At 38.3% G+C, this 14,854-nt stretch overlaps 1 protein-coding gene across 2 annotated transcripts; it reads left to right on the plus strand.

The window, feature by feature from the left end:
• The first annotated feature begins 2,490 nt into the window (after nt 1-2,490).
• Nucleotides 2,491-14,231, plus strand: pxylp1 (2-phosphoxylose phosphatase 1). 2 transcript variants are annotated; one of them, XM_057351259.1, is made up of 6 exons: nt 2,491-2,644; nt 5,319-5,460; nt 9,620-9,781; nt 9,860-9,986; nt 12,045-12,184; nt 12,268-14,231. In XM_057351259.1, the coding sequence occupies exons 2-6, from the start codon at nt 5,382-5,384 to the stop codon at nt 13,287-13,289; spliced, it is 1,530 nt and encodes a 509-aa protein (XP_057207242.1). In that variant the 5' UTR covers nt 2,491-2,644; nt 5,319-5,381; the 3' UTR covers nt 13,290-14,231. The 2 variants fall into 2 exon arrangements, with proteins under 2 accessions (XP_057207242.1, XP_057207243.1); XM_057351260.1 differs by lacking the exons at nt 2,491-2,644; nt 5,319-5,460 and adding an exon at nt 7,860-8,661.
• The last annotated feature ends 623 nt before the right edge of the window (nt 14,232-14,854 follow it).

Genomic DNA, 14,854 nt, shown 5'->3' on the forward strand with positions numbered 1-14,854 from the left:
TTTTGAGAGGCCTTTTTTAACAATTCAGAGACACCGTACAAACGATCGCCAAATACGAAAAAACGCATACGAAAATTTCGGACTGTATGTGCAAAGGCCTTAAGAATTAAATTAGAGAGCTCTAATTCAAATTTTTACTAGTAAGAAGACAGAGCTCTCTAATTTCATACTTACTAGTAATAATTCAGTTTATAGAGCTCTCTAATTTAATTCTTACTAATAAAAATGCGATTACGACGAGTAACGCTGGGGACAATTTAAGTTAATTCGGCTTGCCATAAGTGCTTGAATAAAGAGGGTGAACGCGTGTAGCATTTGCAATCGTTGTAAATATGGTGTTTTGAATTGTTTTTTAAATTATGTTATTATGTTAGTCCTTTTTTACTGAAGACTGTAGTGAGAAAAACAATCCGTTTTTCCAGAACTGCTTCATTTGTTCGTTTTATTTTTAAAATGCAAACGCGTTTTATCACGTATTTTGTTACGCGTGAATGTTTTGTCGCATTCAAATCAAATTAGATGTTTCACAAATTTACTAGTCATTTCATTTCTTTGATAATTGCAAGTCATAAAGTGTAAGATAAAGAATTGACAAGGCTTTCTGTGAGACTTCAAAAGTCTTGTTTTGAGGTAGCTGTAAAGAGCAGACAATTCTGAGAACATACAATAAATACAACACACAATTTTATTGACATGTCTTTTAAAACAATCCAATGCATAGACTATTCTTTACTTTTGGTGGATGTGTGTGTGTGTGGGTGGGTGTGCGTGCGCGTGCGTGTGTGTGAAGAGTTTGGTTCCAAAATGAGATAACTCAAAAATCATGTTTTTTATTATGTTATCATGTTTTTATTGTGTTAGTTAGCTGTATTTTTTTAGTTATTATGGCTTAAATCAAAACAAACCAACTGCAGTTTGATTGATATTAATTGGAATGCACAATAAAAAAACATAATTTTTGAAAAGTTTTGAAAAATATCTCATTTTGGAACCAAACTCTTCATATATATATATATATATATATATATGTATTAGTCCACCAAAAGTTATATATATATATATATATATGTTTTATCGACATGTTGTTTGAAGTCCTTGCATGGGTCTTTAGTTACTAGCAGAGACACATTTCTTTAGTTCTCTAAATTATAGTTAGTTGTACAGTGTCGCCACCTATTGTCGACTTATTTTCTTTCCCGTAGAGTTAATGTTTTTCACTGTCTAGAAGCATTTTTCCATGCTTCGTTAAAAATTGCATTTATTTTAAAAATTTAATTAAAGTACAAATACCAATAATAAACATTTCCACAACTAATTCAAAGAATATGCATATAGGCATCCTCATATTAAATATGTAAATAATTGCATGTTATATCAACAGACACCACCAAACCACTGACATTATTTTTTTAAATGTGAGTGTGACATAACTTTTGCAGTGTACATTTTTTAAGGATTTAAGTCATCAATAAAATATACATTAAAATAAAATAATTAAAAAGACGTATCTAGCCAACAAAATAATCTGTGAAGAGATATTTTCAGATGCTCTGTGTTTGTTTAAGAAACAAATTAACAAAAACTGAAAAAAACAGAGCATTTTGTATGTCACTATAATAGGTGCTTTTAGTCACAGTGACACTTTAATGCAATTGTGTGTTTCTATCTGTGTGAGTGTGTGTAAACAGATAGATCTATATTTAAAGTGATTCAATCTCCTCCGAGTTTGTGTACTTTGACCTGCAGACTATCAGTCGTGTTTTGCTTGCTTCAGAACGCAGACAATGATGACAAACCAAAAATCTCCTTCTAAGACTGAATTGTTAAACAACCTTGAACTGAGCATGTCTATTAGGAAAGTCGAATTATTAACCTTTCACACACGCTGTCCTCTAAGGACTTTGATCTGCCAGACTGTAGCTAATAATATCTCTGTGTGGTGTGTCCACACTCTGGATTTTACTCTTTTGAACTCATTTCAGGGTTAATGTTGAACTGTGTCAGCAATTATAGATCGTCCTATTTTCTAAAATATTGAAAAACAGATACAAATCTGTGTTGAGCAAATGCATGTGATTTCCTTTCTTTCTTCACAGATATCTTAACCTTGCAATTTAAGGGTTCTATCTGACATTTTTGTCATTTATATTATGTATTTATATTATGTACATTTTGGGACTTTTTTTAAACAAAACAAAGGGTTTTATCTACAGTCACGTGGAATGCAAAAACTTTGAAGCTCAATATCTCAAAACTGCAGATAGAACCTTGTAATTCCAAGATATATGCTGTAGATAGATAGATAGATAGATAGATAGATAGATAGATAGATAGATAGATAGATAGATGATAGATAGATAGAGTCAACTTAAGCTCATAGACAAACGTACCATTTTTCATTTGCTAGAACAAGTTGTAATTGCGCATATGACCAGCAGGAGGAGTAATGAATCTCTCTCTCTCTCACACACTCGTTCAGTCAGTGTTGTGTAGGAGGAGGGGAAAGAGGTTCACTGTGTGGGCAGGCAGTATCTGATCAGTCCTGCATTCCTCGCGGTCAGATGGATTATGGTTCCTCGCGACGGAGATCAACCCGGGCTCGAGATCTGTGAGCGAAATATTTGAGCTCTGTTACCACCGGCAGGTAAAGACATCTCCCTCCCTCTCTCTCTCTCTCTCTCTCCCTCTCTCTCTCTCTCTCTCTCTCGGGTCTGATTATTTGATCTGTTAAATTGTTGCGCTCGCCTCACGCTATGCGCGTTTTTCGTGTTTATGCGTTATTATGATCTTCCTTTAGGTTATTGTTATTAAGACATACATGTTGCGCTATTAAGATCAAGATCATATTTATTCTCACGACACGACAGAGGCAGCTGTAAATGTATGAAAACAGCTCAAGCTTTGTTGGAGTTTTAGACTTTCGGAATAGCCTACATTTATATTGCATATTACGTTATTAATGATTGAGCAAAGATATTTAGCTCTTAATGGCTGGATTTGCAGCCTTTCCATATGCAAACTGGAGTAGCAGCTATTAGCCACCTAGACAGTCTCCTGCTGTAACTGCAGTTTATAAAGAATAAAAACATTGTGTATTTTGTTGTAAAATTATGTCATGTCATCTATAATAATTATACAAAACTTTATCTGCATCACGCGTCGTTCCAGGGTACTGAATGGATGATAATAGTTTGTGGTTTTAGACAGAAGTTGCAGCGGAACTTATCATAGAACAAGAAGAAGTTCAAACACAAATGTGTGAGAGTTTAGTAGCAAAGGAGCTGATGGGTGTAGCCAGACTGCTGTTTAATGCACTCACGATGTGGCTCCAGACTGCTCGTTTAAACGTCTGCTTGCTTTTTGTGCGTTTCTGTGTGCTCTTGTTTGTCTATCACAAGAAGAGTAAAACCTGAACTATGAGGGAGATTATTGAACATCCTAAATGATTTTGTTTATTTGAAAAGTTGTAATGAGAGTTAGGGGTTAGAACATACAGCTCGTCCAGTAGAGAAGTCATTATGTGTATGGAAAGATCCCACAGAACATGCAAACCTGTGTGTGTGTGTGTTTACATTAGGTCAGAAAGTCCTTGGGTAGGAATGAGTTCAAAAGCACAGCTATTTCAAGATAATAATAGTTTCTCCTGGTGTGTGAGTGAGTTTAATGACATGTTGCATGCCCGTGCTGTGTGTGTAATGTTGTAGTGTTTGTGTGTCTGCCCTCTGGTGTATGTTTTTCGCTTTAAAGGGGTCCTATGACACGGCTTCAGATTGCCCGCGAATATTCGGTGCGAATGTTCGTCGCGATAACGTTCTAGAACAAAAACAATAGATTCTTATGAAGCCTTTCATATAGACCGCGAATATCCGCGCGGCGAAAAAGCGAAGGTTTTTTTTCGTCTAGTGCGACGAATCTTTCCCCATTTGCAAAGCGAAGAAACGGACCGTCCAATAAGAATCGAGCATTTTACGTCACGCGCCTAGAGCCGCTGAGGGCACGCGGGGGCGCTAAAGGCTCAGAAAGCTGTTGTGAGAGAATGGATGTCGAGTTGTTACTGTCGTTGGTGTCAGAACAGACAGAACTTTTTGAAAAAAGTCACAGCGACTCAAAAACCAGGACAAAAAATAAGTTCTGTGGCATAGGTTGATGTGGCATTCAAATATAAAAGTATCAACTAATATATATATATAATCTTTCATATGAATACAATTCACATGTTACGTTGTAGTATGGGATATTACAAATATATTGGCGGTACCAGTAAAAGTCATCAAATACAATCAGTTTCTTCAAATTTCTTTATTTTTATTTATATACAATAACTAAGCAGTTTTGCTTGTAGGTAGAAAGCACAGGCACATGTAATCAAACATCAAGTCAAGTGTACACATATTTTACAACTGTTTAAATAGTACAGTTGCAATGCAAATGCCATTTGGTAACTAATTAACCCCCAGACCATCGTCCTGAAGTAACGATGAAAACGATCGTGGTGCAGCTTTAACTCCTGGATCAATCTATTAAACTCCCCGTGCTCTACTCTCTTCTCAAGAATAGGGTGAACCCAATATCGTCCTTTTCTCTTCCTTTGCTCATTCAGGCAAAAAACAATAAACTCATCTTCGCTGCTGCTGCTGGAGAAATCCATTTCTTGTTCTGCTGTTGTAAGTATGTAAAGCAAACAGTACTAGTAGCCTGTATTGCTAAGCTTTAAGCTTTTCTTCTTCTCAGCAGCCGAAGCCTGAATAGCGGTTGAGTTCCACCTAATGTTTAGGCGTGAAATGTATTCTCCATCAGCGCCATCTACCATACGGGCGTCAAATAGAAGAAAGCGAACATTTGTTTCGTCGTTGATATGAAAACTTGGTTCGTCGGGTATTCGTTTCGCTTTTTCGCATCTCCCGCAATCTGAACGGGCCTTAAAACTAATATTATCGTTTGTTTTAGATGTAATGCAATGTACGATTTAAGGTTCAAAAACGCTGTATTTTCCTCATACCGTGCATGTTTGTATGTCCTCTTTGCCCCGCCTCTCTGAAACGCACAGATTTTTTACAAAGCTCATCGCTCTGAAAAGCGAGGTGTGCTATGATTGGCCAGTTAACCAGTGCGTAGTGATTGGTCGTATACTGCAAGCGTGTGATGGAAATGTAACCACATGACCCCTTTAAAACATGCATTAAGGAAGTCAACATTGTGGGGGTTTTATTACTCTCTGTAATAGTTTTTGTTACGGCTTATAACTTGACTTCATTTAAAAGAGATGTAAAATAAAGTTTGATATGTAATGATATTACGCTTCTCTCTTGAATGTCTAGGTGACATCAAGGGGGCTGTGCATGGATGGCTGACGGACAGGTGTGTCGACTAATCACAGGACAATGCTGGCACGGAACCGTTTCATCATGGTGCTGGTGGTGGGGGTGCTGCTGGCCGTGCTGAGTTTCAGTCTGCAGTATTGTAAGTGTGTGTTTTTGTGTAAAGCACAATGTATACTTGCTCTTCCTCTCTTTTTACGCTGTATGAAATCATGGCTATTCATGTGGGGAATTGCCGTGGGGTGCTTTGTTTGTGAATGTATAGGTTTAGCATGTCAGGTGTGAATACAACCGCGTCTTATATTTACTTGGCGTGTGTGTGTTGTAGTTCCAGTGGGAATACGGTCTCAATTAGAAAGCATTCGCCACTCAAACAAAGCCATTTCCCTGGCAGACGTGCTATATATAACAGACCGCCTCAGCAGATCACAGCTTTATAAAGTGATGTATGACTGACTGTATTTAGAAACGTACAAAACCTAAAGTACAGTTAAAAAATAAAGTGTCATTTACAACGGAGAGATGTTTTATTTATTTATTATTGAAAGGGTTAATTCGATTGGCTTCTGAGAGAGATTATTCTCATATTAGACTCTGGACCAGACTGAAAATCCTCTTCAGATGAGGACCGCAGTCATTCTGCATTCGCCAAAAATACACTCATAAATATCAGCAGATTGAATAATATTGCACAGATGGTGAGAATGTGCAAAAGCAACTCAAATGTAGCCAAACATGGGCATATTTTTTGACGGGTCCCTTTAATGCCCGCCCTCTGCATCACACAGCCAATCACAGTTCAGTTTGAGCAAAAGGATACCCCTGGCCAGCAAATGAAATCTAAATCAAACCAAATGAAACAAAAACCGCTGTCAAGTATAATACTTCAGATATTTGGTAGACACCGTGTTGCTGACAGGAAGTAGTTGCTAAAATGCGTAAGAACACATTTCCTGTAAGGGTTTGTAAGACATGTTAATATAGACTGTGTATAGGGAATAAATGGACACACCTTTGCCTTTTTGTGTGTGTTGTGCAGGCCTGTACACGTGTTTGCATAGTAAAATATTGACTTTTGACAATACCTGTTTTACAATCTCTCGCTCTGTTTTTTTTCTCTTTCCTGTCCCATAAATAAAGTACCTGATCTCAACTTTGGCTTCTGCAATTAAAATGAATTTTGGTTTTATTATAGTAAAAGTCTAGTTTTCTTGGCAGATTGAACCATGGTTGAACTATGGTTACCAGAGCAAAACTGTGGTAAATATATGTTTATATGGTTTAGCTTTTTTTTATTTGTAGTTAAACCATGTTGACTTGTCATCAATTACTAATCCTAAAATATATATAGGCACATAATTCACATATAATGGGGGGGGTTTCCCGGACAGGGTTTAAGACTAGTCCTAGACTAAAATAAATGTTCGAGTTGTCTAAACGGTACTGACATATCTTAAAATACACCAGTGTCATTATTTTGTCTCAAAATGCACACAATTAATGTTTTTTTGTAAGGCATGTTTCTAAAAACTAATTACATTTTTAAATTGAACTAAGGCCTGTCTTAAGCTAATTCCTGTACGGGAAACTGCCCCTATGTCAAAAATGTATTACATTAGATTGTAGATAATAAAATAAAATTGTAAGCAAAGTTCAATAAAAAAATATATATATATACAGTTTACGAAAATGTATCAATCATACAGTAAAATTAAGACAGAACATATTTTTGTGGACACTTTCTGGTTCATATACTTAATGGAACATGCCCTATCTAATAGACAAAGCAAAGCTCTAATGTTGGTATTTAAATACATTTTGGAGACTTATATAAAGCCTTTGTTTATTTTAAACAGTTTTCTGATGATCTTACTGTGCATCTCAGGTCTGTCTTTTCATCCAACTCGTGTTTCCTCGCGATGATGCCTCTTGCTTCACCCTGTGTGATATCATTACTAATTCATTCAGTGCTTTTGTGGTTTTGTTTGAAGCGGTCTGAATGTAGGACAGAAGCATGTCTTAAATTAGCCTCTCTCTTCCTCCTCTCTCTTTTGGCTTGGGTTCACTCAACCGTGACTGCTTCATTTTAAAGAAGGAGACTTCAAGTCTGGAGAGAGAGAGAGATAGAGCGAGACTTCCATTGTATGGACACAAAACCACTCAGACATTTCTCAAAATATCTTTTTTTTGTCATACATGTTTTGAAGGACATGAGGGTGAATAAGTGATGACAAAATGTTCATTTTTGGGTGAAGCTTTAAGACCATTTGTTTTTTTGTGAGTTGATTTTTGCAAGTTTGGCCCTCGCTAGTACCGTCAAACCTGTAGATACACACAGACAGTGTCAGCGTAATGAGCGGTATAAACCCTCTTCTATTTAAAAACGGAACTTTTACAATTTGGTTCAATTCACATGAATTGTGGTTAAGACCGATCTGACTCCAATTTTAATATAATATAATATAAGTTATATGACATTTCCAATTTATCTGTTGATCGTAGTTAATTTGATATGTTAATCTTCATACTTTATTTATAGTTATCCTTTCGTTTGGGACCTGCTGTCGCACAGAGTCTCACGCCGGCCGAGTACGTGGATCTCACCGTCACAAAACTGTCAGTTCTGATCTCTAGTCAGAGGTTGCCGGGTAAACTAATATCATTAAGTCTGGCCGCCCCATGCTTGCTCAGAAACATAACAATAGTTATTTTAGTCACGATCATGCAACTTGCTAAGGCCGGTACAACATGAATTAAAATCATAGAATGCACATACGAAGACAATTCTAACTTGATAAGCAAAGATGATCAACATAATATAAGAATAAAATAAAACCACAAAGCTTATCATACCCGGCAAAATCGAGACGCACGGTTACAGTGCGGGAAGTTCTGGTTACAGATGCTTCCCTAAGTCTTTTGCCAATGCACCGTATATACCCAGATGTAACAAAGAATCATGAATTCAATGGTCATTGTGAAATTTAGTTTAACTCGTGGGTGACGAGATCATCAAATGTCAATCTATCTGTGAACAGGATTCCCTGATGTGTTATTTCTTGTTAACATCACTCATGGGCCTTCAGCTACAAAGAGCTCTTTGTGTGGTCAGCCCCTTCACAAAGCTGTGCTGTGACTGGCTAAGAAACTCAGTCCTAACATCCTATTGGTCGTGCAGATTTGACAAGAAGGAGAGGGGGTTCAATGCTGTATAGAGACAGACGTAATGTGAACACACACACACACACACACACACCTGCAGTGCACACATGATCTCTCTCACACATCTCCAGAATGTCTGCTGCTACTCGTATGAATCAGCTAACTGTTATTCTTCTTTCTGGTGAGTTTAACTAGTTGGTTACATCAGTGGTTAGAAATGCAAATGTGTGAATCATTTCTAATAAAGGTTTAGTTTTTAGCCTGTATTCATTTATTAATAGATTCGTTTAATGTATTGAACAACATTGGCAATGATTGTATTTTAATGTTTTTCCTGTAAACATTTCCGGTATGAACTGATCAAATAGCTCTGCATAGAAATATGTTTTTTGGGGTGCTTAATTTGAACAGTTTTGTTGAAATGAATTGGTACATGGTTTCTTCTCTTTATTGTTTCATTCTTATCTTAAAACAACTTGTATATGTTTTTGATTTACTTATTCTTTTTGTTTTTGTTTATGGTTTTGTATATGGTATGCTGTGGGACTGGTTGAGCGTGTTTTTGTGTTGTATTTTGTGCCTATGTTGTAAACTTTTGTTTTATATTTATAGGACCCCCTTGAAAATCAGATGTTATCCTCTTAATAAATTGAAATTTAACGTGAGAGATTTTATCCGACAAAATTCTTCGAGAGGAGTATGATGCCGGTTTCTCTTACTTAATAGTGTTTTGTTTCTAGTATCCCTACGTTTGTAAAACTGCTTTGCAACAATGCAAAATTGTGAAAAATACATTCGATCTGAACTGCATAAAATATTTCATATTATTTGTTTTTAAGTATGCATAAATATTAAGTTAAGAGGGTGTTTCTGGCACAGGGAATGTGGCGTCCTACTGACTGTCTAAGATCGTTTTTTCTGTGTCTGAAGCTCAGCCTTCGTCGCAACGGCGACTCGTCAGATTCCTCCCTGTGCCCACATCACCTTGGTTATGTCCCAAGCGTAACAAGCGGCAGCACTGTGCGACCTCAGTGTTTACTCAGTGAGCTCACTTCTGAGGAAGCTGGAAAAAGCGTGTAAGTGTGTGTGTGTGCTTGCGACCGGCTCTCAAAGCCGTCTTTTAATCTTTTTCCGCACAGTGCACCTGATTCCAACCAATCCGGTGGCAGAGCAGAGGTCACATGGGAAAAGCAGGAAGCGAGTGAGTCCGGTTCTACATACGGAGCCGCCCAGCCCGGACCCCATCAGAGACACCCATCAGTACTGCAACTACCCCAACATCACTGAACACAGCTGGGAGGGTGAGAAACGCACCCCGTCACCCTTCACACTTGTTTAAAGATTCTCACAGACCCGTATGAACGTATTTGTGTGTGTAGGTCACAGTCTGGCTGACTACAGACTGCTGTCGGTCCAGGTGATGATTCGTCATGGAGACCGTTATCCTCTGTACTCCATCCCCAAAACTAAGAGACCTGCTATAGACTGCACGCTGTCAGACAAGAGGTACACACGCATTAGCATTCATCCGTCTAACATAAAAACAAATCATACAACGCATTATTCTAAATATCAGCCAGCTGTCATTTTAATTCGTTTTTTACGTCTTTGTCTAAAAGCAATCAAATCTGACTTACTTTAGAAGATTGTTTTTGAGCTTTGAACCGACTGCCAACATACATGTGTGTTTGGTACTGTATGATGTCTGAATCAATATCAGATTAATATTTCATTCCTCTTATCATGTTTCATCCTCCCTGAGCTGCGTTTCTAAGGAACGGCTGCAGTTAATAGTCAATGTATCGTTACCTAATATAACATTAAAGGTTTCCATGGTTTCGTCATAGTATTCCAACTCATGCCATCACTAATGCTGCTGTCCAGAATATTCAGAGAATTATCACAGTCAACAAGCCATAATGTTTCAACGCTGCCTCAGATTTATAGTAATCCTCATCCATAAACCTGTGTTTTTCATACACACAAGCAAACAGCACATACCCTGCTAAATAGTTGATTCAAATATAAAAATGTATGACTTCATTTTTCAGCTGAACTCATTTCTATTAATATGCCATTATGTTGTGTATTTTTACGGGACTCAAAATGGCAAATTCCTATTTTACATTTTAATGTCGCTCAAAGTATTGTTTCAAAATAATATTTTCTATCACACACGTTTGGCTTCCGAGGACACACTGGAGTCATTTGGATTACTTTCATGATGGATGGGATGTGCTTTTTGAAGCTTTGCCATGTTCAGCCCGATTTGAGAAGATAACAGGATGGCATTTTGATATCAAATGGTTTGTTTGAACATATGCAGAAAAACATCATGCATGCCTATCTGTAATAGGATGAGGATAAGCAAACTATGAGAGAGTTGTCATATTTGGGTTAACTATTCCTAAGTTTCATGACCAGACAGATCCTAGAGTCAATGCAATCCAAACATTTTGCATGAAAATTGTCCACAAAACCTAAAAGTTTGTGTCCTGTTGGTCTGCCTTAAAGGGATAGTTCACTCAAAAATGAAAATTCTGTCATCATTTACTCACCATCTTGTCATTTCAAACCTGTATACATTTCTTTCTTCCGCAGAAAACAGAAAAACATATTTTGAAGAGAGTAAACGAACACCACCGGCACCCATTCACTTCTATTTTGTGCAAGTGCAAGTCAATGGGTACCGGATAACAACATTCTTCAAAATATCTTCTGTTGTGTTCTGTGGAAGAAAGAAGGTCATGCAGGTTTGAAATGACAAGAGGATTAGTAAATGATGACAGGTTTTTTTTATTTTTGGGTGAACTATCATTTCAATGTAGCCAGTCTTTGACTTTAAAAAGAAAGTAAACTGCCACGGACTAATGTTATTTATTACCCTGGTACTAAAAGAAGAATTATAAAAGTAATGCTTTTGTCAGGAGTCACTTTTTATTCGATAGAGCTAGCTGAATTCAGTGGACTTTTGAGTGCTCATTAGTGTTTCCACATCGCCCTCTTGTGGATGATTCGTGCAGTTGCACTTTTCACATGGCTATTAAAGAAACAAGTTCACCCAAAAATGAAATTTCTGTCATCATTTACTCACCCTCGAGTTGTTCAAAATCTGTATAAATTTCTTTGTTCTGATGAACACAAAGAAAGATATTTGGAAGAATGCTTGTAACCAAACAGTTCTTGGCCACCATTGACACCCATAGCAGAAAAAATGACACTGGTAGTCAAAAGTGCCCCAGAACTGTTTGCTTTCCGACATTCTTCAAAATATCTTATTTTGTGTTCAACAGAACAAAGAAATTTATAAAGCAATTTTCCCTACTATGGTAGTCAATGGTGGGCCAAGATCTGTCTGGTTATAAGCATTCTTCCAAATATCTTTCTCTGTGCTCATCAGAACAAAGAAATGTAAACAGGTTTGGAACAATTCAAGAGTGAGTAAATGATGACAGAATTTTCATTTTTGCGTGAACTGTTTCTTTAGCGGCGTTTGAGTTTTATTAATCACATTTCAGTCTAAAATATGTCTTTCTGTCTGTTTTTGTTGTTGTATTTTTGCAGAAAGCCCTCTCACCCCCTCCTGGCCTCTTTTGTTAATCACATGGCTCTGGGAGGGCGTGGTCACTGGGACGCATCATTGGGATCTCTGCCCCGATTACCCAATCACAGCAGCTGTGAGATGGGCGAGCTCACACAGACAGGTAGCCAATCAGTGTTCTGCAAATTTCTGCGTTCCCAAACTATTTGTGCTTCCAAATAATAATGTACAACGTGTCTCTTTCAGGTGTCGTACAGCACTTGAAAAACGGCGATCTCCTTCGTCAGGCCTACATCAAGCGTCACAATCTGCTCACAGATGATTGGTCGCCGAGGCAGCTGTGGGTGGAGACCACCGGTAAAAGCCGCACCCTGCAGAGCGGATTGGCATTCCTCTTCGGCTTCCTGCCGCATTTTGATTGGTCACGGCTGACGGTAAGACAGCAGTGGAGTACGCTGTTCTGCGGTTCCTCGTGCGACTGTCCCGCACGAAACCGATATTTGGACCAGGAGCAGCGCAGGCAGTACCGGCAAAGGATTGCGGACGCAGAACTCGAGCGCACATACGTCGCCATGGCAAAGACTTTGGTTGTGGCGACGAAAACTCTCAGGGCAGCCAATCCGGTGGATGCTCTCTTATGTCACTTCTGTCACAATCTTCCCTTCCCCTGCTCCAGCACACGCACTACAACCAACTCTCCTCCCGAGGGGGCGTGTCTAACACTACAGCACTTCGCCGTGATTCGCCGGCAACAGAAGGATGACGAACTGGAACGTCGGGAGGCGGGGATTTACCGTCGCTACGCCGTGCTGGCCGCGCATCCGTACCTCAACCGCACCGCGGCACGCATGGAGAGGATCGCGAAAGGCAGCCAGATGCACAGCGGAAGAGAGGAGGCGGTCTTTGCGTTAGCATCCGCTCATGATGTAACCATGGCGCCGTTGCTAAGCGCACTGGGCCTGGAAGGAGCGGGATTTCCGAGGTTCGCCGCCCGGCTGGTGTTTGAGCTGTGGAACAGCCCAGACGTGAAGGACAATGGGGAAAATGAGAGAAAGAAAAGAGGAAAAGGGTTGGACAATATGTTTATTCGTGTTCTCTATAACGGTGAAGACTTGACCTTTGACACAGCCTTCTGCCGGGATCACAGTCGCAGCATCGCTCAGCCTCTGTGCCCTTTGGGTAAATTCCTGTCTTTTGTTCGAAGGGATATGTTTAATATTGTCGATGCTACAAGTTACCAGCAGGCCTGCCATCAAACTGTACTATAGTGAATGAAAGTGAACACAAAGAGAGGGGGAGACATTGTTAAAGGGAAAAATAAGACACAAGAATGAATAGTTCACCTAAAAATCAAGATTCTGTCATTTACACATCCTCACAAGTTGTTTCAAACCATACGGTGTCTTTTGTAAAACACAAGAAGTTTCGCAGAATGTTTACACAGCTGTATACAGTGACCAGGTGCTTGCAAAAAGTATTGTAAAACAACTTTTCTATAGGTTTGACGTTAGGTGAATTAAATGACAAATAATCATTCCTTTAGGATGAACCATTTCATTGTGTTCATAATCAGTTCACCAAACAATTGTACTTGCACAAATAGTGCACAAAAAGTCAGATTTTGTTTACAACAGTCATTGGGTGTAGATGAGATTTAGCCGTCGATTGATCGCACATCTGGATATATTTGTATTATTTTAAATGAGGACTCCAAACTGCCTAAATCCAGCACCCAGACCGACACATTTACTGTACATGTTCAAGCACCTCTTGCCTTTATTGTGAGTCAGTCAAGAAGACAATCCTAGTGCTTTCACTATAGAGAGAACAATCCATTTGTGTTGTGTTTGTCACTTTTAGACCAGATTTCCTAAATGATAGGATGAAATGTAGGGCACTCAGCCACTTTATAGCACAATTCCTGATCGATGGGGAATCAGATTTATTTCGTGGATGTCCCGATGAGAATCCACACTAGACCACCTATGTTAAGTTCTCACTTGAAAAGTATTTGGAAGAATTAAGTTTGTATATTTTCTTCTACATTTGTGTTCTCTTATCTAGTTAGACCTTTTCATTTTAGTTTCCCCTTTTATCTTTAGGGAAAGCAGTGACAGGATTTCTGATTTCTGTAAGGATGAATATGTAATATGTGTTTTATTTTCTGCCACATTACAAACTTCAAAGCAGGTTTTTCAATAAAACATAAATTGTTTTGTCTGAAAAATCCACTGTGTTTTTCTATATATACTGTAGTCAGGCTAAAGTCTCACATAATCTAACATCAGAAGATATAAACACTGGTCCAGAAGCACTTCCAGTTTCTGACTTTTCTTTTTTTATTTCACAGATATAATTAAGTCTTAAAGATGTTTAACATCTTTTAAGTAAACATTTTGTTGGTTGTATTTTGTTCACAATGTTCTATGGAGTGGCTCAGAGATGACGTATTTTTGTAGGCTAACCCGGAAGTAAGCGCCACACAGATTCCCTCGACTGAAAACTTATGCATTTTCCCAGACTTTTGGAAGATCGCAAAAAATCAGCTCTGTTATTAACAAGTGTTTATGTTTACACGTTTTTCTATCAAGATTATCTTTACAGATTAACACAATATTTGCTATTTTTGAAGCCGAAATACAATCGGCAAAAGTAAAAAGCTAACACGAGGCTATAAACAGACTGCAGTTAAGTTCGCGCGATATCAACGTCACCATCACCAAGCCTCCGACAACTCATTCAATCTTTATTAAAAATGTGTTCCCTGCTAAGTAATTATTCCGTGAATGAATCCGCATCTTTAAGAGATTTGTGCCCATGTTGCATTATTTGT

This window comes from Triplophysa rosa, linkage group LG14 (assembly GCF_024868665.1).
Source record: "Triplophysa rosa linkage group LG14, Trosa_1v2, whole genome shotgun sequence".
NCBI classification, from domain to species: Eukaryota; Metazoa; Chordata; class Actinopteri; order Cypriniformes; family Nemacheilidae; genus Triplophysa; species Triplophysa rosa.